Source organism: Cricetulus griseus, chromosome 4, assembly GCF_003668045.3.
Source record: "Cricetulus griseus strain 17A/GY chromosome 4, alternate assembly CriGri-PICRH-1.0, whole genome shotgun sequence".
In the NCBI taxonomy this organism is placed as follows: Eukaryota; Metazoa; Chordata; class Mammalia; order Rodentia; family Cricetidae; genus Cricetulus; species Cricetulus griseus.
Window position 1 is genome coordinate 133,760,020 of NC_048597.1, and position 20,070 is coordinate 133,780,089.

Sequence of the window (20,070 nt, forward strand, 5' to 3'; positions counted from 1 at the left end):
CTCCAGCCCGCCTTCCCCCGTTTCCCCAGAAACCCGCAGGGTAAATCTATAGCAATCCAGTCTTGGTCCTTAAACCACGTAGCGCTAAGGACCGCCGAGTGACGTCACTGGCGGGCGCGCCGGAAGTGGGTAGCGTACGAGCCGCGCGGCGCCGGAAGTGGTCCGCGGAGCGTGACGTCTGCATTGAGCCTCGGGCATCGGAAGTGAGCGGTGCGCGCCGGAAGCGGCAGAGGCAACCGCGTGGAGGAGCAGGCAGCATGGGGCAGTCGGGGCGGGTGAGGCACGGCGGCCCGGGCGGGCAGGGGGCCCCGGTGGGGCCGCAGCCGAGGCCGGGGCGCTCACCTCCCGCCTGTCGCCCCTGCAGTCCCGGCACCAGAAGCGCGCGCGCGCCCAGGCCCAGCTCCGCAACCTCGAGGCCTACGCCGCACAGCCGCACTCGTTCGTGTTCACGCGAGGCCGGGCGGGGCGCAGCGTCCAGCAGCTCAGCCAGGATGTGCGGCGGGTCATGGAGCCGCTCACCGCCACCCGCCTGCAGGTCGGCCTCCCGTCCCGGCCCCGGCCCCGGCGAGCACTGGGGCCGGAGCCTGATGGTTAGGCTCGGCGGCGGCGGCAGCGCCCGAGAGGGGAAGGGGACCTTGTGGGGCGGGGGGCAGCCGTGGGTATATGGTGAGGTCTTGTGTGTGCAAGAGAAAAGGCGCGGGGCATGGGGGGCGCAGTCTAGCGAGGACTCCGCGGCCAGGGGGGATTGCTGCTAAGCCCGAGTTCAGTCCGCGTGACCTACGTAGTGGAAGGGGTGGACCAACTCGTGAAGGTTGTCCTCTGACCTCCACCTGTGCGCCCCCTGCACGATTGCCCGCAAAGTAATACTTTGTAAAAATTATATTGAGTGCTGGGGCTATAACTCAGAAACAGATAAGACTCTTGTACCCCCAGAAAGTTGGGGGGCGGGTTAGAAATAACATCTCAGAAGCCTCCGTTTAAGCATGTTTGCTCAATAAGACGTATCTATTATCTGTTCCTTTTTCTAATTATCAGGTTCGAAAGAAGAACTCACTGAAGGACTGTGTGGCAGTAGCTGGCCCCCTCGGTGTCACGCACTTCCTTATCTTGAGCAAAACAGACAGCAGTGTGTATTTGGTGAGTGGGAACCATGCCTGTCCCTCCCTGTCCCCGTCTGCTCCAGCCTCATGATGAACCCACTGCCCTGAGCTGTTGTGATGCTGGCTTCAAAGTAAACGCTCTGAAGCAATGGAGCAGGTTTCCCCCTTGCCCGCCTACCTCCTAGCCAGACCCCTCCAGCCTCACCCATCCTTTCTCCGGCAGAAGCTGATGCGCCTCCCGGGAGGCCCGACTTTGACCTTCCAGATCAACAAGGTGAGGGGTACAGGTGATAGGAAAGCATAGCTTGCCTGGGGGGGCGCTGGCCACGCAGATGGCCCTCAGCCTCCACTCTCCCCTCAGTACACACTGGTACGAGACGTTGTCTCTTCCCTGCGGCGACACCGGATGCACGAGCAGCAGTTTAACCACCCACCCCTCCTGGTGCTCAACAGTTTTAGCCCCCAGGGCATGCACATCAAGCTCATGGCCACCATGTTCCAGAACCTGTTCCCATCCATCAACGTGCACACGGTGGGCCACATCTCTTGGCAGCCGCTGGGGTGGGCAGTTGGGTAGGGTGTTGCAGGCCCCGTGTTGTGTCCTTATTGTGTAGAGAGACTTGATCTCAAATTCAAAGGCAGGGCTGGAGTTGGTGTGATTTTGTTACTGAGACAAGATCTCCTGTACCTCAGGCTGTCTTCCAATTTGCTGTGTGACTGAGGCTGGACTTGAACTAGTAGCTCTCCATCTCTTGCATGCTTAGTACACCTTGAGTGGTGTACACCTGATTTCAGGTGTTGGTAATCAAACTTGGACTTTGTGTATGGTAGGCAAGCACTCCACCCATCCTAGCCACATTTCTTGACAAAGGGCCTTATGTTAGCCCAGCCACCGAGCCCAGCAGAATTAGTTTCAGCTGCTAAACCTGGCCCGGTGGTTCTCAGATTAGGCTCATTACAAGGTGCCACTTAGAAGAAGTCTGAAGGTTGACTTTGGTGGTTCCTGCAACTGAGCCTTTTAGCCAGTGCTCCAGACAGTCTGTAGACACTGATTGCAGCCCCAAACCCCGTGGAGCATTCCAAGTGCCTTCCACAGATTCGGGCTGCTGGCAGGAGTCAGTACAGGTACCTGGTTGGAACCTCTTCTTGGCCCCCCAGGTGAACCTGAACACCATTAAGCGCTGCCTCCTTATTAACTACAACCCGGACTCCCAAGAGCTGGACTTCCGACACTAGTGAGTGTTGGTGGGAGGGACTCGAGGTGGGATACCCCATGCGCCTGATGAGAACTCTGCTGCTGAGACCATGTGACTGCTCAGACTCAAAGTAAACGCCCTGATGCATGCACAGAAGCGGGAGGGTATGGAACTGACCTTGGACCCTGAGGCTCTTCACTCCTCCCTCTGCTCCTACCATTGCAGCAGCATCAAAGTGGTGCCTGTGGGTGCAAGCCGGGGCATGAAAAAGCTCCTACAGGAGAAGTTTCCCAACATGAGCCGACTGCAGGACATCAGTGAGCTGCTGGCCACGTGAGAAAGGCTCTGGGTGGGTGGCAATTGGAGCGCAGGGGTCCCATAGCTGGTCTGTGGAGCGCTGAAGGTAACCTGCTGTCCCACACAGGGGTGCGGGGCTGTCGGAGAGTGAGGCGGAACCAGATGGTGAGCACAATATCACAGAACTGCCCCAGGCTGTGGCTGGCCGTGGCAACATGCAGGCCCAGCAGAGTGCCATCAGACTTACAGAGGTGAGGTGCGGCTCGGGGTGGCTCCCACGGCCTTCAGTCCTGAGGCCAGCCTGACCCTCATCCATTATCTCTAGATTGGGCCCCGGATGACACTACAGCTCATTAAGATCCAAGAAGGTGTTGGGAATGGCAATGTCCTCTTCCACAGTTTTGGTAAGAGGGCAGGGTAAGGCCAGCCTGTCAGAATGGTGCTAGATCCCATTGTGATCCTGACAGGTATGTCTGGTCTTGGTCACAGTGCACAAGACTGAGGAGGAACTGCAGGCCATCTTGGCAGCAAAGGAGGAGAAACTACAGCTCAAGGCACAGCGTCAGAACCAGCAGGCTGAGAACTTAGAACGCAAGCGGGAACTTCGAGAAGCCCACAAGTATGCAAAGGCTTGAGGGCGGAAGGTGTGTGGGAACCCGAACACCCTAACCCGTGACACTCTTGTCCTCCAGGAAGAAGAGCCTGGCAGGCATGAAGCGAGCCCGGACAAGGACAGATGGCGACAGTGATGCCGAGGACCCTGGGGCACCTCTAGAGGCGGTGGGGGCAGGGCGGCTGGAGGAAGAGGAGGAGGATGACGCTGAGTATTTTCGCCAAGCTGTGGGCGAGGAGCCTGATGAAGGTGTGTGGCGGGGTCTGTGGTGCTGACTCCCAAGGAGGCCCTTCATTCCTTCTTGAGGACTTTGACCATTCTCTCCCTACAGACATGTTCCCCAGAGTGGCCAAGCGGAGACGGCAGGGAGGTCCTCCAGGCAAGAAACAGCAAGAGAAGAAACAGAGGCCTGTTTCAGGCAGAGGTCAAGGTGGCAACTGGCGGCCTCCAAAACCAAAGGGTAGATCCCAAGGAGTCAAGACCAAGCTGGGACCCAGAGCCACACGCCGCAACCTGGGGCAGCCATCAAGAAGAACCTGATCCTGCTTGGCAGTGGATGGACCATGGATGCCCCACATTGGGGCTTGGGAGCTGCCCTGGGCTCCAGTGCAGCCTGGTTTCCTTTCATAAAGGAACTACCCAGTTCTCACCTCCAATAAACCTCAACATGGCGTTTTGAGTCTGTCTCACTAGTTGGGGCGGGACTGGGGCTAACAGTACTTAGTTGTGACAGGCCGAGAGACAGGCTCAGCCCAGATAGTACAAGGAGAAAGTGGGCTAAGTGGGAGGTGTCACCCTGACTGGCTGTACAAGTTGAGATGGGCCAGTGGCCACACTGCTGGGAACCAAGGAGGGACCTTCTGTAACCCAGAGCTGCTGTGAGGACCATGGCTGCCTTCTCAGGTAGGTAAGCTAACGTTTGGCCAGTTAAGACATGGGACATGCCAGGCAATGGTGGCGCACGCCTTTAATCCCAGCACTCGGAGGCAGAGGCAGGCGGATCTCTGTGAGTTGGAGACCAGCCTGGTCTACAAGAGCTAGTTCCAGGACAGCCTCCAAAGCCAGAGAAACCCCGTCTCAAAAAAGAAAAAAGACATGGGATGTGTGCTGACCAGATCCTACTAGACACTAGCTTGGAGGGACATCTCTTTAAGGATCAGGGGTAGGTGCTACAGACTGCTGAAGCAGTCTTTCTGAACTGCATATGGTATTTTGAAGAGGCTACCTGCTCAATAGGAATGGTTAAGTGTGTAGGAACAAAGCAAGGCTCAGAGTTGGGAAATGGTAGGAATTTAGAGAGTAGCAGCCCCTGGCTGATACCTGTGGGTACCCTCTTGTTGAATATACACCCCGGTGCTAGCAGAGGGGTAGTGTGGTGGGGGCCTGCTTGGATGGTGGCTGCAGGCTTCTGTGCAGACTCAGTACAGGGTCTCACGGCTACCCCAGCTTGTTTCAAAACCAGACTGAAGGTAGGCTGGTCCCCTTGAGGTGGCAATGGGGACCTGCCAGGCTGCATTTACATGCAGGCCTCCACTTGCTCACCACTCACTCTCGGGAATTGGTATGCATGCCATGCAGGAGCTGGGCTGAGGCAGGCTGTGGCTCAGGCGTTTACTGTGCCCACAGGTGACTGCCCAGAAAAATACGTGGAAGCTGCTGAACAGGAGTACAGGCGCTTTCAGGAGGGCTACCTCTGGGCCATCCTGATGGCAGAGTTCCTGGTGGCAGTAGGGGGCAATGGCCTAGCCCTGTTCCGCTTTATCACCCAAGAGCAAAGGCCCTGGAACCCGGCTGTGGTCTTCTCTGCACAGCTGGCAGTCAGCAACCTGTGCTATTCATTCACGCTACCTCCTCTGGCTGCCTACTTCTACCCACCCAAAAACTGGAGCTTTGGGGAGGTGGCCTGCCGCCTGGAGCGCTTTGTCTTCACCTGCAACCTGCTGGGTGGCATCATCTTCATCACCTGCATCAGCCTCAGCCGGTATATGGTGGTTGTGCACCCTTTCTTCACACGAAGACACCTGCGGCCCAAGCACGCCTGGGTTATTAGTGCTGCCAGCTGGGCCATGGCCATCCTGCTGGCTGCCCCCATGCTGGGCTTCTCCCATCAGAACCAGCCCCAGTCAAAACCTGGGTCATGCAATAACACCAATCGCGAGGCCTGTGTCAAGTGCCTGGGGATGATGGAGGACAGCCAGATAGAGACCTTCAGAAACTACAGCCTGGTGCTGGCATGCCTGGGAGGCATCCTGCCTCTGCTGCTCACACTAATGGCCTACAGTGCACTGGGGTCAGTGGTGCTGCGCAGCCTGAGCATGACCACAGCCCAGAAGCTGCATGTGGTAGTGCTGGTGACCAGTGGTGTGGCTCTCTACGCCTGCTCCTATGTACCCTACCACATCACACAAGTGCTCTATGTGAATTCCCTGTTGAGCTGGAAGGCTCTCTGCCCCGGATTCTCCACTGAGTCACAGGCCAAGGCAGCGCTAAACCCAAGGGCCTTCTTTGGCTACCAGACAACGCGCATCCTTGTGCCCCTGGCCACATGCATGCACCCGCTGCTCTACATGGCAGTGGCGCCGAGCCTGAACTGCCACTCATGCCATGGGGACCCTGAGGACCAGAGCCCTCACCAAGACCTGCCTCTAGCAAGCGCAACCACTTCCCAAAGCCAGCTGAGCCCTGAAGCCTCCTCCTCACAGACGGGGTTGTGACAACAGCCCTGAGGTGCAGCTACCCCCTTATCAGTGGAGGCTGCCTCCCATTGAGGCAGATTCTTTACAAGACCTCAGCCTGAGGCAGGGATCAGCTCTTCCTCCATCCCCACCCCCACCCCCGACAATGGAGATCCATGAGAACAAGCAAGAAACAAGTGTGTTTGGAGTCTATTTAATGGAAGCTTTCTGTCCCTGAGGGTCTGGGTGACAGCAGCAGGCAGCAGGTGTCTTATTAGTTCGTTGATGGCCTAGAAAGAGGGAGGGAGGAGGTTAAGAATACAGCCAGGGACTTGTGACCCTGAAGGGTACCCGAGACTCCACAGTCACACACCAGGGAAGCCCGGGCCTTGCCTGCTTAGGAACAGTGGTATCAAATCTGGCAAAGGTTTTCCCAGAGCACAACAAAGGACCTTCCTTCAGATAGGCCCGACAACCACACAACTGATACAGAACCACAGTGAGCTACAGAGGATGTGGGAAGGGTGGGGAGGACATCTTACTTGGCCCATTCAACATTGAGGATGAGGTGGTCGTAGCCAAAACCAGACACCCCTGCAATGGCTCGTGCAGCATCCTCCCGGCGGTGGAAGCTAATAAAAGCAAAACCCTGGGGGCCAAGGGCAGATAGTCAGGGCCGGAGGGTAAGAAGTGGGTCCCAGAACCAGTACTATCCAGCTACCCATTCCCCAGACCAACCCACCCACCTTGGACTGGCCAGTGGTCTTGTCCTTGGCCAAGTATATACGAGAAATGGAGCCAAAAGGCCGGAAGAGTTCCTGGAGATCAGTCTCACGTGTGTCCTCAGACAGGTTAGTGACTCGGATGGTGGCATTGTCATCGGCTATGTGAGCAAGGCAGGGAAGGTGAGTTGGTGGTGAGAAGAACGCCACATTAGACCCCACACCCACAACACAGGATAATTACAGGGTGTCTAGTTATGTACTTGCTACCTAGGCTATTCCTAGCCTCTTACCTCTTCGGTTAGGCTGCATGGACTCCCCACGGCGACTGGCCCCATCCCGGAGACTCGGGGGCACATACTTCCCTGTCTTGTTCTGGGTGGCCTGCACAGGCTCCAGCTCTGGAAAGCAGTGGACAAAGTCACATTCAGCCCTAGCCCTGAGCTACAGGCATTCAGTCATGCTTTGGTGACCCCAATGGTCACATCCAGAAGCTACCACCCTTCAAAGTCTCCACTGAGACAGTATGGGTAAAGTGAGCAAGCTACAGGACAGGTGTGGTGCTGGCACCCACAGCCCAGCACTGCAGAGCCCCACGAGCTAGAGAACACCAGGCTCTCAGAGCCCAGACTACAGGCTATGACAGAGGGTGTCCCTGGGCTGTTCATGATAGGTGAGAGGCAAAGCTCCACACAAGTCACAAGTCACCAACAGGCAGCTACATACATGGCACATTAGATTTTGACCTACAGAGCCAGTGAGCTCAGCACACGGATACTCCCTACACACACACACTCACACACTCTCTCACACACACACACACACACACACACACACACGCGCGCGCGCGCGCGCGCGCGCGCGTTAGAATAAGTCACCAGCCACATATACATAGGAATGACCATGCCCCAAGCAAACGAGGTAACTATGAGGGTACCCAGGCATAGGCTGCACCAACATGGCCACAGAGAAAGAAAACAGCACACCACAAAGTTAGCCAGGCGTTGGTGGTGCACACGCCTTTAATCGCAGCAGTCAGGAGGCAGAGGCAGGCGGATCTCTGCGAGTTCAAGGCCAGCCTGGTCTCCAGAGCAAGTGCCAGGATAGGCTCCAAAGCTACACAGAGAAACCCTATCTCGGAAAAAAAAAAAAGTGTTGAGGCCCCTCCCATGCCCTAGGCCCATACCTCCCGGAAGCTTCTCCTTTTCCCCAGTAGACAGGCCCAGTTGCTCAGCCAGTTCCTTCTGCATGGGCCCCAGTGTGTCCTTGTAAGGGCAGCGGGTGGTCCAATGGTCGCCCTTGCAAATGCGGCAGGACACAATCTTCTGGCCCTTGAGCTTGTTCATTGGGTCTTCCTCCTCCTGGCAGTTTAGGTCCTAGTGGGGAATAGGGAAGAGTGGCTCAGAGCCGGCCGCTGTCCACCCCACCCCCACTGCACTTCTGGGTCTCCAGCTTCACCCTGCTCACCTCTTTGCTAGTGATGAATGTCATGGAGACATCATCGCTGACTGTGGTGGTGGCCACATTGGGCCCCGGTGGGTCAAACTCAGAGTAGCCAAACTTCTTCCAATTCTGGGTTCCCAGAAGAATAGGGAAAAATGGGGACAAAGGCAGTAAGATAGCAGAGTGGGGTACCCCAGACAGACAACCCCGTCAGAGCCTTAAATCCTACATTCTCGTGTCCCCAGAGGCCTCCCATGTGATAATGGTGACAATTCTCATTTCCTAAGCTAGGCTTGGTGGAATGTAACTGTTACCCTGACACTTAAAGGTGGAAACAGAAGATTCCGAGCTCAAGGTCACCCTGAGATACACAAGTTCAAAACCAGCCTGAGCTCTGCTGTATGAGGCCAAAACAAAGGAGTGGGGGAGAAGGGGGGAGGGTGTTGGTGAGGTGGTTCCGTGTGTAAAACCGGTTATTGTACATGAAAGAACCCAAAACTCTCATATAGAAAGTATGAGCCAGGTGGTAGCGGCACACATTTTTAATCCCAGCACTTGGGAGGCAGAGGCAGGCAGATCTATGTGAGTTCAAGGTCAGCCTGGTCTCCAGAGCCAGTGCCAAGACAGCCTCCATAGCTACACAGAGAAACCCTGTCTTGAAAAACAAAAAACAAACAAACCAAAGAGTTAAATATAGCCCAGGGGCAGGGGACCCTATCTAAAGAGAATAAGTTGTAAAGTGACATGACAGAGCAAGTCACCCAATCTCCTCCTCTAGTCTGAGTGTGAATATACAGCCATTCATGACCCCGAGACACACCCACACACCTACCCCCCCCCACACACACCCCATAAGGAGAGAAGCAAAAAAAAAACTCCAGGAAACAGCAAGGAGACTCAGAGTAGAATGGCACACAACTGTGCCACTGAAGTTTCTAGGCAGGTGCAGGGCGGGCTCCCACCAGGGAGGAAGCTGGAGGATGTCCAAGAGTCACTCAGATCACAGGAACCTTAAGCTAGTTAAATGGGACCACAAAGCTCCCTGCCTCCCTAGCCTGATCTAGAGGTTGGGAAGCCATGTCTTGCTAAATGCCTGGCATGGAGCCTTGCTCTCAATGTGTTGATGTCCTTCCTCCAGAAGCCCTTGCCCCTTGCTCAGTAGAGGCTGCTTGTTCCTTCAAGTAGACAGAGCAAAGGAGTAAGAATCTAAGTCAGGACCCAGGAGGCTAGGCAGAAGCATTTAGAATCTGAATACTACACAGCAAGAGCCTCTCAAAAATAACAACAAATGGGGCTGGAGAGATGGCTCAGAGGTTAAGAGCACTGAGTGCTCTTCCAGAGATCTGAGTTCAATTCCCAGGAACCACATAGTGGCTCACAACCATCTGTAATGAGATTTGGTTCCCTCTTCTGACATGCAGGCAGAACACTGTATACATAATAAACAAATAAATCAATCTTTAAAAATAAATAAATTAAGGCTGGGCGTTGGTAGCATACGCCTTTAATCCCAGCACTCAGGAGGCAGAGGCAGGCGGATCTCTGAGTTTGAGGCCAGCCTGGTCTCCAGAGCGAGTGCCAGGATAGGCTCCAAAGCTACACAGAGAAACCCTGTCTCGAAAAACCAAAAAATAAATAAAAATAACAACAAAACAAAAAACTCAAGAGGATGGATATGTCCCAGTTAGCAAATTATTTGTCACAAAAGTACCCATCAAAGTCCAATCCCAAGCACCCACAATGAAAAGCTGGGCACAGAAGCATGTGATTGTTATCTCCAAAGGTAGAGACAACAGGCTCACTGGGGATAGGTGGCCAGCTAGTCAAATCTAATTCCTGATGACAAAAGCCCATCTCAATGCAAGAGGAATTTGCTGGAGGAATGACACTGTACACAGGAGCACACAAAAGGGGGGAAAAAAATCTAACCTCAACTACTCCTGGACCCTGAATTTCCAGGGCCTGACACTAAATTTTTAATTCTACATCAACAGGAAAGGACTTCCCAACTCCTCTGGGCCAGTCCTGGAGACCCCTCCGCATACACACACCAAAGTGAGTCAGATGGGAGGGCCTCACCTTCCTCCTGGCCACAGCCTTCGATGCCTTCCGGGTCTCAATCCTGAAGGTCCTGACAATCTGAAGATGGAAAGGGAGAAAGGACTTCCAGAACCTCAAGGCCTTCCTTCCTCACCAATCCAAACCAACACTCACAGCCCTCATCGCCAATCCAAGCGCCCCCGCGGCCACCTCGGCCTCACCTTGAACTTCTTGCCATCTTCATCTACCTTGTACTCGGTCACAGTCTTTACGTTCCCGTTGATGACTTCCTTGGGAGGTGGCAGTGGCTCTGTGGGAAGACAACAGGAACTGAGTCCTGGATAACGGGGACTTGCTGGGAACGGGCTCGAGGGCCGGAAGGGGGAGGGGACGGCAGGGCTGGACGGGGCTCACCTCCGGGCAGTAGCTCCGGCTCTGGACTGGTGTCCCCGGTGGGCAGAGGGATTCCCTTCAGGAGCTCGCTGGTGACACACTTGTCTGTCAGAGGCAATGCGGGGGCGGCGGGGGGGACGGAAAGTGAAACACACGGCTGGGACGTCCAGGCCAAGGTGTGGGTGGGTTTGGGGACTCCGGGGGCTCGGCCCGCCCCGGGACAGGGCGCGGAGGGCCGCGCACAGGCACTCACACGCACGCACTCACGCACTCACTCACACGCACACGCGCACTCACCGTCCTCGCCCTCCTCTTCCACCTGGTCGGCCCAGCTGGGCTTCGAGCTGCGGAGACACGAGAAGGGTGAGCGGGTCCCGACCCCCGCGCCGCCCGGATCACCACACACCCAGCGCTGCCCCACACCGCCTCTCTGGAGAGCCCGCCACCGCCCCGTCCTCACTCAAAGTCGCCCGTCGGCATCGCGAAGTCTAGCTCCACGCAGCTCCCAGCCCGGGTAGAGAGCGGAAGCCCGGGGAGAACGAGGCTTCCGGTGCCGCCCCTGCAGCCTAGAGCGGCCAGACCGCGGCGAGCACAGCGCCTCCCTATGGACGAAGGCGGACACGCGACTCTCGTGTGCAGCGAAGTACGGGGACCCAAGCTGGAAGGAGGTCCCAGAGAGACCGTCCAGAACTTCTTAAACTCTCCGCACCCACTTAATTTATTGTTTTTTTGGGGGGGAGTGATGGGATTAGAAGTCACTGTATCACTCTGTAGCTAGGATAACCAGCAATTCCCGACAATCCTCCTGCCTCAACCTCCGAAGGGCTGAAATTATAGGCATGAGCACCACGCACTGATGTACCGAAGGCTGGGTTTGCACTCATAGCAATCTCCCCAGTTTATTCTCTTGTGGACTGAGCCCAGGTCTTCAGGCTTGGCAGTCAGCCTTCTTAGCTGCAAAGACATCTTGCAAGTTCTACCGGTGTCATCTTTTTTTTTTCCTCCGTTTTTTATTTGAATTAGAAACAACATTGTCAACAAAACAAAACAAAAATAAAAAACACCAAAAAAGGCCGGGCGTTGGTGACACACGCCTTTAATCCCAGCACTCGGAAGGCAGAGGCACAGATCTCTGAGTTCGAGGTCAGCCTGGTCTCCAGAGCGAATGCCAGGACAGGCTCCAAAGCTACACAGAGAAACCCTGTCTCGAACCCCCCCCCAAAAAAAAGGAAGAAAGCAACAACATTGTTTTACATGTTAATCCCAGTTCCCTCTCCCTCCCCTCCTCCTCTGCCTCCCTCCCCCAAGTAACACCCTACCTATCCCATGCCCTTTCTGCTCCCCAGGGAGGGTGAGGCCTTCCATAGGGGGGGGTCATCAGTTTGTCATATCCTTTGGGATAGGACGTAGGCCCTCCCCCGTGTGTCTAGGCTCAGGGAATATTCCTCTATGTGAAATGGGTTCCTACCAGTGTCATCTTAAACTATTTCCCATACTAAGCTTTTCTCCTTCCTCAGAGCTACACCCCCTAGAACTCTGGTATAATCTTCCTTTACTTGATTCTCAGCCTCTGGGAACATGCATTCCAAGAAGTTCTTTCTTAGTTTGGGTTGCTAGTGCAGATGGAAAGCACACGCTGGGCGCACTTGTGATGACCTATATTTCCAGCACGTAGAATTTGTATTATGGAGCCGTGTGTGTGTGTGTGTGTGTGTGTGTGTGTGTGTGTGTGTATGCGCGCGCGCGCGCGTGCGTGTGCAGGAGTGCATACCTTTAATCCCAGCACTTGTGGAGGCAGAGACAGGTGGGTCTCTGAGTTTGAGACCAACCTGGTCTACAAAGTAAGTGCATGACAGCCAGGGCTACAGAGAAACCCTGTCTTGAAAAACAAAACCAACCAAACAAAAACAAAACAAAAAATTTACTAGAGAAATGCAAAATCCAGACAAATGGCCTTTGCTTTGTTTTTGTTTTTGTTTTGTTTTTTCAAGACAAGGTTTCTCTGTGTAGCTTTGGAGACTCTCCTGGAGCTTGCTCTGTAGACCAGGCTGGCCTCAAATTCACAGAGATCTGCCTGCCTCTGCCTCACTAGTGCTGGGATTAGGGACATAAGCCACCATCACCTGTCTACAAATGGGAAAATTCTAAAAACAAAATTTAAGTGGACAGCATTGACTCAGTGGTTAAAGGCACTGGCTGCACTTCCAGCAGACCTGGGTTCCATTCTCAGCACCCAAATGGCAGCTCACAACTGTCCATAGCTCTAGTCCCAGGGATCCAATGACCTCATCCACAGGTGCCAGGCATGCACGTGGTGCACAAACACAGATACAGGCAAAACACCCACCCACATACAGTAATAATAAACTTAAAAGTACAGAAATAAGGTATTAATAAGATCTTTCCTTGGAGCCAGGTAATAGTTTAACTTATGAGCAAATTGTATGCAAAGACGTGACAGTAAGAAGGCTGTGCAGTGGGGAGTGGTGGCACACACCTGTCATCTGGCACTCAGATGGCTGAGGTGTAAGTGGTGACCTTTCAAACGATGCTTGCACTAGTGAAAACCTATAGAGAAATAGTTTTGCTCTTTTTCTGAGGAGCAGTCTTGTGTAGCCCATGCTGGTGTCAAGCTACTGATTCTACCTCCACCTCCCCAGTGAGGGGATGACAGGCAAGCACCACCAGATTGGCTTATTTAATGCCAGGGATGGAGCCCAGTGCATGCTGGGAAAGCTGTCTTAGTCAATTTTCAATTGCTGTGATAAACACTATGACCAAAAGCAACTCAGGAAGGAAATTGTTCATTTTATCTTCCAGCTTATAGTCCTTCACTGAGGGAAGTCAGTGCAGGGACTTAAGGCAGGAGCATGGAGACAAGAACTGAAGGAGAGGCCATGGAGGAGTGCTGCTTCCTGGCCTGTAATGCATGGCTTGTTTTGTTCTGTTTGGGGTTTTTCTCTTCTTTTCCTTTTCATTTTTTTTTTGGGGGGGAGGGGAATTTGAGACAGGGTTTCTCTGTAGCTTTGGAGGCTGTCCTGGAACTAGCTCTTGTAGACCAGGCTGGTCTCAGATTCACAGAGATCCATCTGCCTCTGCCTCCCGAGTGCTGGGATTAAAGGCATGTGCCACCACCTCCTGGCCTGTTTGGGGTTTTTCAAGACAGGGTTTCTCGGTGTAGTTCTGAGTGTCCTGGAACTCACTCCATAAAACAGGCTGGCTTCAAACACACCGAACCTGCCTCTGTCTCCCCAGTGTTGGGATTAAATGTGTGCACCACCTTGCTCAACCTTTAAAACAAAACATAGTATCACTGTGTAGACCAGGCTGGCCTCAATCTCTTTAGATTCACATTCCTCTGCCTTACCGAGTGCAGAATTAAAGACATCTTTCCACAATCTACTCTTAAGTTTCTTTTAGGCATTTTTTTGTTTTGTTTTTTATCTTGTGTGCACTTGTAGGACGATCAGAGAAAACTTTGAGTTGCTTCTCATCTTCTATCATCTGGGTACCAGAGCTCCAACTCAGGCCGTTAGGCTTGGCTGCAAGGGTTTACCCACTGAGCCATCTTCGTAGCCCCTGTACGGTTTTCAACCACATCACTGCTGAAAGCCTTTCCTTTCACCTTGGCTTAAACTCACCTTCATCTTGGCACTGTGCTTTATGTTTGAGGGGGCAGATTTAAGGCTTGAGTTTTTTACCTCTGTGCCTGGCTGCCTTTCAGACCACTCTCTTTGGGGATGGGGTTGGGGGTGGGGGTAGGGGAGAAGCACACTTCATCTATTCACACTCCAGAAGTGAAGGCAGGAAGATCAAGAGTTCAAGGCCAGTCTCAGCTACATAAGAACAGCCTGGGCTACAGGAACCTCTATTTCAGAAACAGAATATAATTCTGCAGCATTTACAGGGGATTCAGTGGATTTCTCAGACCCTGTAGTATTCCACTCACTTCTAGGTATTTATTTACCTTAAGCACCAGCCTTCTACCATATGCTAGATGGAACCTTTGAAATAGACAGAAACACAAGGCGACTCATACCTGCAACCTCAGCACTAGAATACAGTCTGAGGCAGGAGAATTACTGCCAGTTTGAGATTGGCCTGGGCCTACACAAATGAGCTCTAGGTTATCCTGAGCTACAAACCAAACCTGTCTCAAAACAACCACCATCATTCACACCAACAATGCCAGCACTTAGAAGGCCAAGGAAGCAAGGTAATGGCAAGTTCAAGGCCACTTTGAACTTGCTATAAAGCGAGAGCCTATCTCAAAAAACAGAAGAGGCCCCGAGGACACCAGAGGCCTGGACAATGAAGGGAGGTGGGTGCAGACCCAAGGCTGCTCAGGATACTTCGAACAAGTGATACTTGAATGCTCAGCCCTGAGCAGGCATGTACTCCACTGAAACGAGGACAGGAAAGAATGTAAAAAGCCGAGAGTCCAGGACAAGGCAGACATTGCAGACGTGTCTCAGCAACTTCGGCAGGTAAGCTGCACAGGACTGGCCTGGACGAGAATGAGCTCATGAAGCCCTCCCTGCCTGCTGAACTACTGGCAGACATGAATTCTAGAAAGGTACAGTCATCGACTTGAGTTGTGTGCCCAAGGGTGAGCCCACCAGGCATGGAAGAGGGAGGGAGAATGGGGGAATGACAGGGATGGGAGGCAAGTAAGAGGGTGTGGTAGGAGGAACCAGAATGCATTATGCATGTATGAAATTGCTAAAGGACCTGAGTTCAGATCCCCAGCACCATGTAAAAATCTTGTCATTGCCCCTTACACCTGCAACCCCTGTACCAGAGAGGCAGGCATAGGAGGATCACTAAGGCTTTCTGACGGCCAGGGTAGCCAAGAAACCAGTGAAACAAGTGAGCTCTGGGCTCAGTGAGAGGCCCTGTTTTAAGGAATAACATGGAGAATGACAGAATTTTTCTTCAAGATTTATTTACTTAGGTATACAGTGTTCTGCCTGCATGTATTCCTGCAGGCCAGAAGGGGGCACCAGATCTCATTACAAATGTTTGTGAGCCACCATGTGATTGCTGGGAATTGAACTCAGGACCTCTGGAAGAGCAGCCAGTACTCTTAACCTCTGAGCCATCTCTCCAGCCCCCATATGTTTGCATTTTCTAGTGGACGTTTCCTAAGGACAAAATGAAGCTTTGTTCACGTAGAATTCAGGAGATCCGGTCAGAAGGCAAGGCAGGTTTTAACCAAACAGGGTTCTGCTTAAAAGCAGACAGACTGGGGTTTGGAGGGCAGCTCAGCTATAGCTCCTCGTCCTTGCACCACCATCCACACCATCCAGGTGTTATGTACTCATGACCACAGGATGGCTGCTGCATTAGCAGACCCCACAGTAAACAGTCAACTCCAAAACAAAAAGGGCAAAGCAGCCACGGAGATAACCACGACCATTTTCTTTTCAAAGATTTATTTATTATGTATACAGTGTCCTGCCTGCAGGTCAGCAGAGAGCACCAGATCTCATTACAGATGGTTGTGAGCCACCATGTGGTTGCTGGGAATTGAACTCAGGACCTCTGGAAGAGCAGCCAGTGCTCTTAACCTCTGAGCCATCTCTCCAGCCCCAATGACCATTTTCTTAAGAGGCTTTCTGGAAAGCCTTACTACAAATTTGCCTCTCACTGGCCAAAACGAAATCACAGAAATGTATCTGGTGAGGTGGATGCAGGCAGCACCTCAAGAGTGCCCCCAGCCAGAGGCCCTCCCCCTCTTCTGTTGGGGAAGCAGCAGATAAACCAATCACTACCTGAGATGCTTTACAGAGCACTTTATTGAAGAAATATGCAACATATAAAAACTACATCAAGTCTTGCTTGCCACCCACAGGGGCAGATCTGATAGAATAGAGTTAAAAACCAAAAGACTTACAAATCCAGAATGCACGAAGTACTGCACGGCTTAGTCACAAAGCAAACCTCACACAAACAGCTTAGTGTCAGCCATGGCCAAAGTCACTGTGTACAACATTTCAAATGATGGAGCTGAACAGGTTAAAAACACCAGTGCATGTGGGGCTCTGGGTAGAGCAGAACTATTCCGTCTCAGCAGTTTCCTGTACTTTAACTGCAGCTGAAGAGAAAGGAAAGGAGAAGTCACCCTGAGCACACATATGGCAGGCAGCATGTAAGCTCACGGCTGGCCTGGAGGAGAACTGGCAGCAGCTGGAAACATTCAGGGTTGAGCCATCTTCCTGAAGTTTCTGCACCCTGGTGTCTGGGTCAGCGCTACTTGAGGCCAGTGCCTGCTGACCATGTCAGCAGGAAGACTCACACTGCCTCCAAAACCACCGTGCAGTCAGCCCTGGCTTCCACTACTGTGTCCTCATGTAGAGTTGGTGGTGTGCCCAAGTTCTAGGACCTAGAGCTGCCCATGAGGTAAGTGGCACATACCTGAGGCCATCTCCTGAGCTCTGGCCAACATACAGAGCTTTATCTCGAGGCCAATGGCTTTGGCCAGTGGTGGCGGCACAGCATTACCCACCTGTGGGAAGAAAAGAGGTTAACACCAGATTGACACCAGGCTCACCAGTGGCCTGCCTCAGCTCCAACCAAGACAGGACTGTGACCTGGGCACTGGGGACTCCGTCTTCTCAAATGCTTTCTATTGTGATGTCCTGAGACCCACAGAACAGGTCACTAACGGAGTTCTTTTTGTCTGGTCTTGTTTAAAGACAGGGTCTCTATGTAGACCATCCGGGCCTAGAACTCAGAAATCAACCTGCTTCTGCCTCTCTAGTGTTGGGATTAAAGGTGTGAGCCACCATACCTGGCCAACAGTGAGCTTTTAAAAGGCTTTAGGAAAATCTGGGAAGTAAAACAGACACATCTAAGCCCACTTTGATTCCCACTATGAGCCAAACAAAGGTTTGAGGAAGCATGGGGCTGGTCTGCATGGAGCCCAGGCCTGACCAGTGCTGGCACGAGCTTCCTTCCAATAACAGTTCATGACTAGGGACAGCCAGCCTAGGAAAAGCATTTATGCTGTGTTACTTCTGATGACCCACACTCAGTGACAGCCCAACGCACAAACCCTGGGCCCTACTCCCTACATGAGAGCAGAGGCTGCTTGGCGACAAGTCCTGATGCTGGGCTAACCTGCCGGTGTCTGTCCAGGATGCTGCCGAAGAACCGGTAGGTGTCCCGAAAGCCCTGGGAGCGGGCACACTCCCTCACGCTCACCACCCGGTGCTGCTCTGGGTGGAGCACACGGCCCTGCTTGCCCATGGGCTCAGGGTTGGTGACAGTGGTGCTGAAGAAGCCATCCCACTCCAGGCGCCCATAGAGGCCGGCCCAATGGTTGTGCCGGTTCCCAGTGTGCGGCAGGCACCAGGGGATGAGGGTGTTGAACTGTTTGGCCGAGGGGTCGCAGAGCTTGCCAGCTGCAACAGAACACTGTGCTATAGCCAGGGCTGATGCCAGGGCTGGGGGACGGGGGCGCAGACACAGACACAAGGGTGGGGGGGTGGGTAGGGGTGGGGGGGGCACCTGATGGCTGCCTAATCCAGACGCAGAGCATCTGGTACCCCTGTACTGCAGACATGCAGACAACTGTTTAACCTCACACTCTGGCTGCTACTTAGTAGCACCCAGGCATGGTCAGGGCCTCTGGGTTAATCAGCAGATATGCCAAGTGGGACTGTGGGAAACTTAAGAAGCCATCTACTAAGTGGCAGACCACACATGGGGCTGGCGTCATATTTGTGGAGAACATTGAGTGAAAGGGGGACAACCACGGCCTGGGGTCACACCTTCCACACAGGAACAGACCCCACGCATGGCGCCGGTGCTGCTACGGCCATTCTTCTTGTCATGGAAGTTGTAGCGAAGCTTCTTTGTTCTAACGCCATCTGACAGCAGCACTTCTATATTGGGCAGGTCACGCCAATCTGATCCTGGGGACCGTGGAATGTTCTTCATTCGGGCAGCCACCAATGGGCTCATGTCCTAGAACATAGGGATCCCCGCTGAAACCCAGGTCAGGAAGCACAAAAGGGAACCAGAGGCGCAGATCCTATCAGGAGGAGCAACTACCCAACTGTAGCTGTAAGAGAGCCAACCATGTAAGAACAGAGGCAAGAGCACGTCTAGAAGGACAATGCACAGGGCAAATGCACAGGACAGAGGATCAGGGTGAAGTCAGCCAGGGAAGCACACAAAAGGCAAGGTCCAATGTGTACCACAAGCCCATACAGAAAGGCTATCAGGAGAGGTTGTATTGGGGGGGTGCTCGGATGCCATCTGGCCACGGGGGTGGGAGTCTGGAGCTGTTGAACTTGCATGCCCGTGGAGATGCCAGTAAGCACTGAGATAAGTTGGACAAGGCAAGACCCCAGGGAGCACCAGACCCAGGGTAGCTACCTTGCAGATATGGTCCCTGAGGATGGGTTGGTAGGCCGAGTCCCGCAGCTGCCTCTGGAACCAAGACTGCGGCTCTCCACTGTAGGAGATCTCAGGTGCCGAGGCTCCGTTCTGGATCTCAGGGAGGTCAGACATGGTATCCCGCACGGTGATGGTCCGGTAGGGGCCCGAGGTTAGCCTGCAGGAGAGGATGCCCTCTTAGATGCTATGCAGGCAGTCTCTGCTGAATCTTAGGATGTGAAGGGCAGCTGCAGTATGTGCTCTAATCAAGTCAGCTGCCTGCACACAAGGCAGAACCTGAGGCAGTCTTGAGCTTCTAAACAGAGCCGGGCACAAACCTCAGCAATGAGGGCATTATGACCTACTACCCCTGTCTGACACATGGGGGTGCCAAATTCAGCTCCTACCTAGTAATGTTGCTAACAAACTTCTTGTCGTCCACCACAACACTCAGCTGGCAAGCACGAGGTGCAAATACATGCAGAGGCTCAGGAAACAGAGGCAGCTTCTCTCCTGGGGCTGCAGCCAAGATGATGGCTCGCCTCCGTGTCTGGGCCACACCATACTGTCCAGCCTGTGACAGGGGAATGGAGGCAGGTGGCATCAGATGGAGTGTCTGCCTAGCTGGCCTCTGTGCTGAGAACCAGAACTGGGAAGCAGGTAACACGCTTGCTTTTTTTGTTTGTTTTGAGACAGGGTTTCTCTGTGACTTTTGCTCTGTAGACCAGGTTGGCATGCAACTCAGATCCTCCTGCCTCTGCCTCCCAAGTGCTGGGATTAAAGGCGTACGCCACCAACGCCCAGCAGGTAACACTTGCAACTCATCAGGTTGACACTGGCTGACAAGCAAGAGTGGCCACACCATTTGCAAAACTCCCATTTTGGTTAAATGGTTACAATCCTCAAGACTACAATAATTTGAGTTTCCAGAACTAGTCACTTGTCTTTGTAGTCTTCCCCGCCACCTCCTCACAGTAATTCATGAATTTGAAGGTCATGGCAAGACCTCTGGGTGACCAACTGCAAAGCCCCAATCCCAGGTTTCCTCTGAATTAAACCTGTCTTGCTGTGGGCCCACTTTTTCACTGGTGTTACAGCTGTGTGGCTGTTGTCCCAGCCCTGGCTACAGGACAGGGTTGGAAATGCAGCACTTGCCCATGTAAGGTGTCATGACCTCTAGTTACTTCATTCGGACAGCTATTTTTG

At 53.3% G+C, this 20,070-nt stretch overlaps 4 protein-coding genes and 2 non-coding genes across 9 annotated transcripts in view; 4 read left to right on the top strand and 2 right to left on the bottom strand.

The window, feature by feature from the left end:
- The first annotated feature begins 139 nt into the window (after positions 1–139).
- Positions 140–3,878, top strand: LOC100772531 (suppressor of SWI4 1 homolog). Its single transcript, XM_027411464.2, has 12 exons — positions 140–275; positions 365–535; positions 1,036–1,137; positions 1,324–1,374; positions 1,462–1,632; positions 2,259–2,335; positions 2,522–2,629; positions 2,721–2,844; positions 2,919–2,997; positions 3,083–3,212; positions 3,286–3,455; positions 3,538–3,878. The coding sequence occupies exons 1-12, from the start codon at positions 258–260 to the stop codon at positions 3,744–3,746; spliced, it is 1,410 nt and encodes a 469-aa protein (XP_027267265.1). The 5' UTR covers positions 140–257; the 3' UTR covers positions 3,747–3,878.
- On the top strand, positions 1,177–1,260 carry LOC113835267. Its single transcript, XR_003484643.1, has one exon. It is a non-coding gene; the product is annotated as a small nucleolar RNA SNORD105 (small nucleolar RNA).
- On the top strand, positions 2,370–2,449 carry LOC113835268. The gene has a single exon (XR_003484644.1). It is a non-coding gene; the product is annotated as a small nucleolar RNA U105B (small nucleolar RNA).
- Positions 3,879–3,972: 94 nt separating the features above from the next.
- On the top strand, positions 3,973–6,081 carry P2ry11 (purinergic receptor P2Y11). Its single transcript, XM_027411468.2, has 2 exons — positions 3,973–4,109; positions 4,833–6,081. Exons 1-2 carry the CDS (start codon positions 4,094–4,096, stop codon positions 5,918–5,920), a joined length of 1,104 nt encoding a protein of 367 aa, XP_027267269.1. The 5' UTR covers positions 3,973–4,093; the 3' UTR covers positions 5,921–6,081.
- Eif3g (eukaryotic translation initiation factor 3 subunit G) lies at positions 6,080–11,050 on the bottom strand. The gene is made up of 11 exons (XM_027411469.2): positions 10,940–11,050; positions 10,777–10,823; positions 10,501–10,584; positions 10,308–10,396; positions 10,126–10,185; positions 8,071–8,175; positions 7,790–7,979; positions 6,897–7,004; positions 6,628–6,764; positions 6,424–6,530; positions 6,080–6,171 (listed from the first exon to the last, which is right to left on the bottom strand). The coding sequence occupies exons 1-11, from the start codon at positions 10,957–10,959 to the stop codon at positions 6,156–6,158; spliced, it is 963 nt and encodes a 320-aa protein (XP_027267270.1). The 5' UTR covers positions 10,960–11,050; the 3' UTR covers positions 6,080–6,155.
- A 5,209-nt stretch (positions 11,051–16,259) lies between these two features.
- Positions 16,260–20,070, bottom strand: part of Dnmt1 (DNA methyltransferase 1) — a 46,653-nt gene continuing 42,842 nt past the window's right edge. For all 4 annotated transcript variants that reach the window (XM_027411471.2, XM_027411473.2, XM_035443493.1 and 1 more), the window contains 6 exons: positions 19,272–19,438; positions 18,865–19,042; positions 18,255–18,450; positions 17,602–17,885; positions 16,897–16,987; positions 16,260–16,576 (listed from right to left, as the gene is read on the bottom strand). In XM_027411471.2, the coding sequence (XP_027267272.1) occupies positions 16,539–16,576; positions 16,897–16,987; positions 17,602–17,885; positions 18,255–18,450; positions 18,865–19,042; positions 19,272–19,438 (954 nt within the window). In that variant the 3' untranslated portion in view covers positions 16,260–16,538. The remainder of the gene's footprint in view (positions 16,577–16,896; positions 16,988–17,601; positions 17,886–18,254; positions 18,451–18,864; positions 19,043–19,271; positions 19,439–20,070) is intronic.

Excerpts from the sequence above, each read along its gene's own strand:
- LOC100772531 (XM_027411464.2), top strand. Across the intron at positions 536-1,035 it reads TCACCGCCACCCGCCTGCAG|GTTCGAAAGAAGAACTCACT; the intron begins GTCGGCCTCCCG and ends TCTAATTATCAG. Across the intron at positions 1,633-2,258 it reads CATCCATCAACGTGCACACG|GTGAACCTGAACACCATTAA; the intron begins GTGGGCCACATC and ends TTGGCCCCCCAG.
- Eif3g (XM_027411469.2), bottom strand. The coding sequence starts at position 10,959 with ATGCCGACGGGCGACTTTGA. Across the intron at positions 10,824-10,939 it reads ATGCCGACGGGCGACTTTGA|CTCGAAGCCCAGCTGGGCCG; the intron begins GTGAGGACGGGG and ends GTGTCTCCGCAG. Across the intron at positions 10,186-10,307 it reads AAGATGGCAAGAAGTTCAAG|ATTGTCAGGACCTTCAGGAT; the intron begins GTGAGGCCGAGG and ends TTCCATCTTCAG.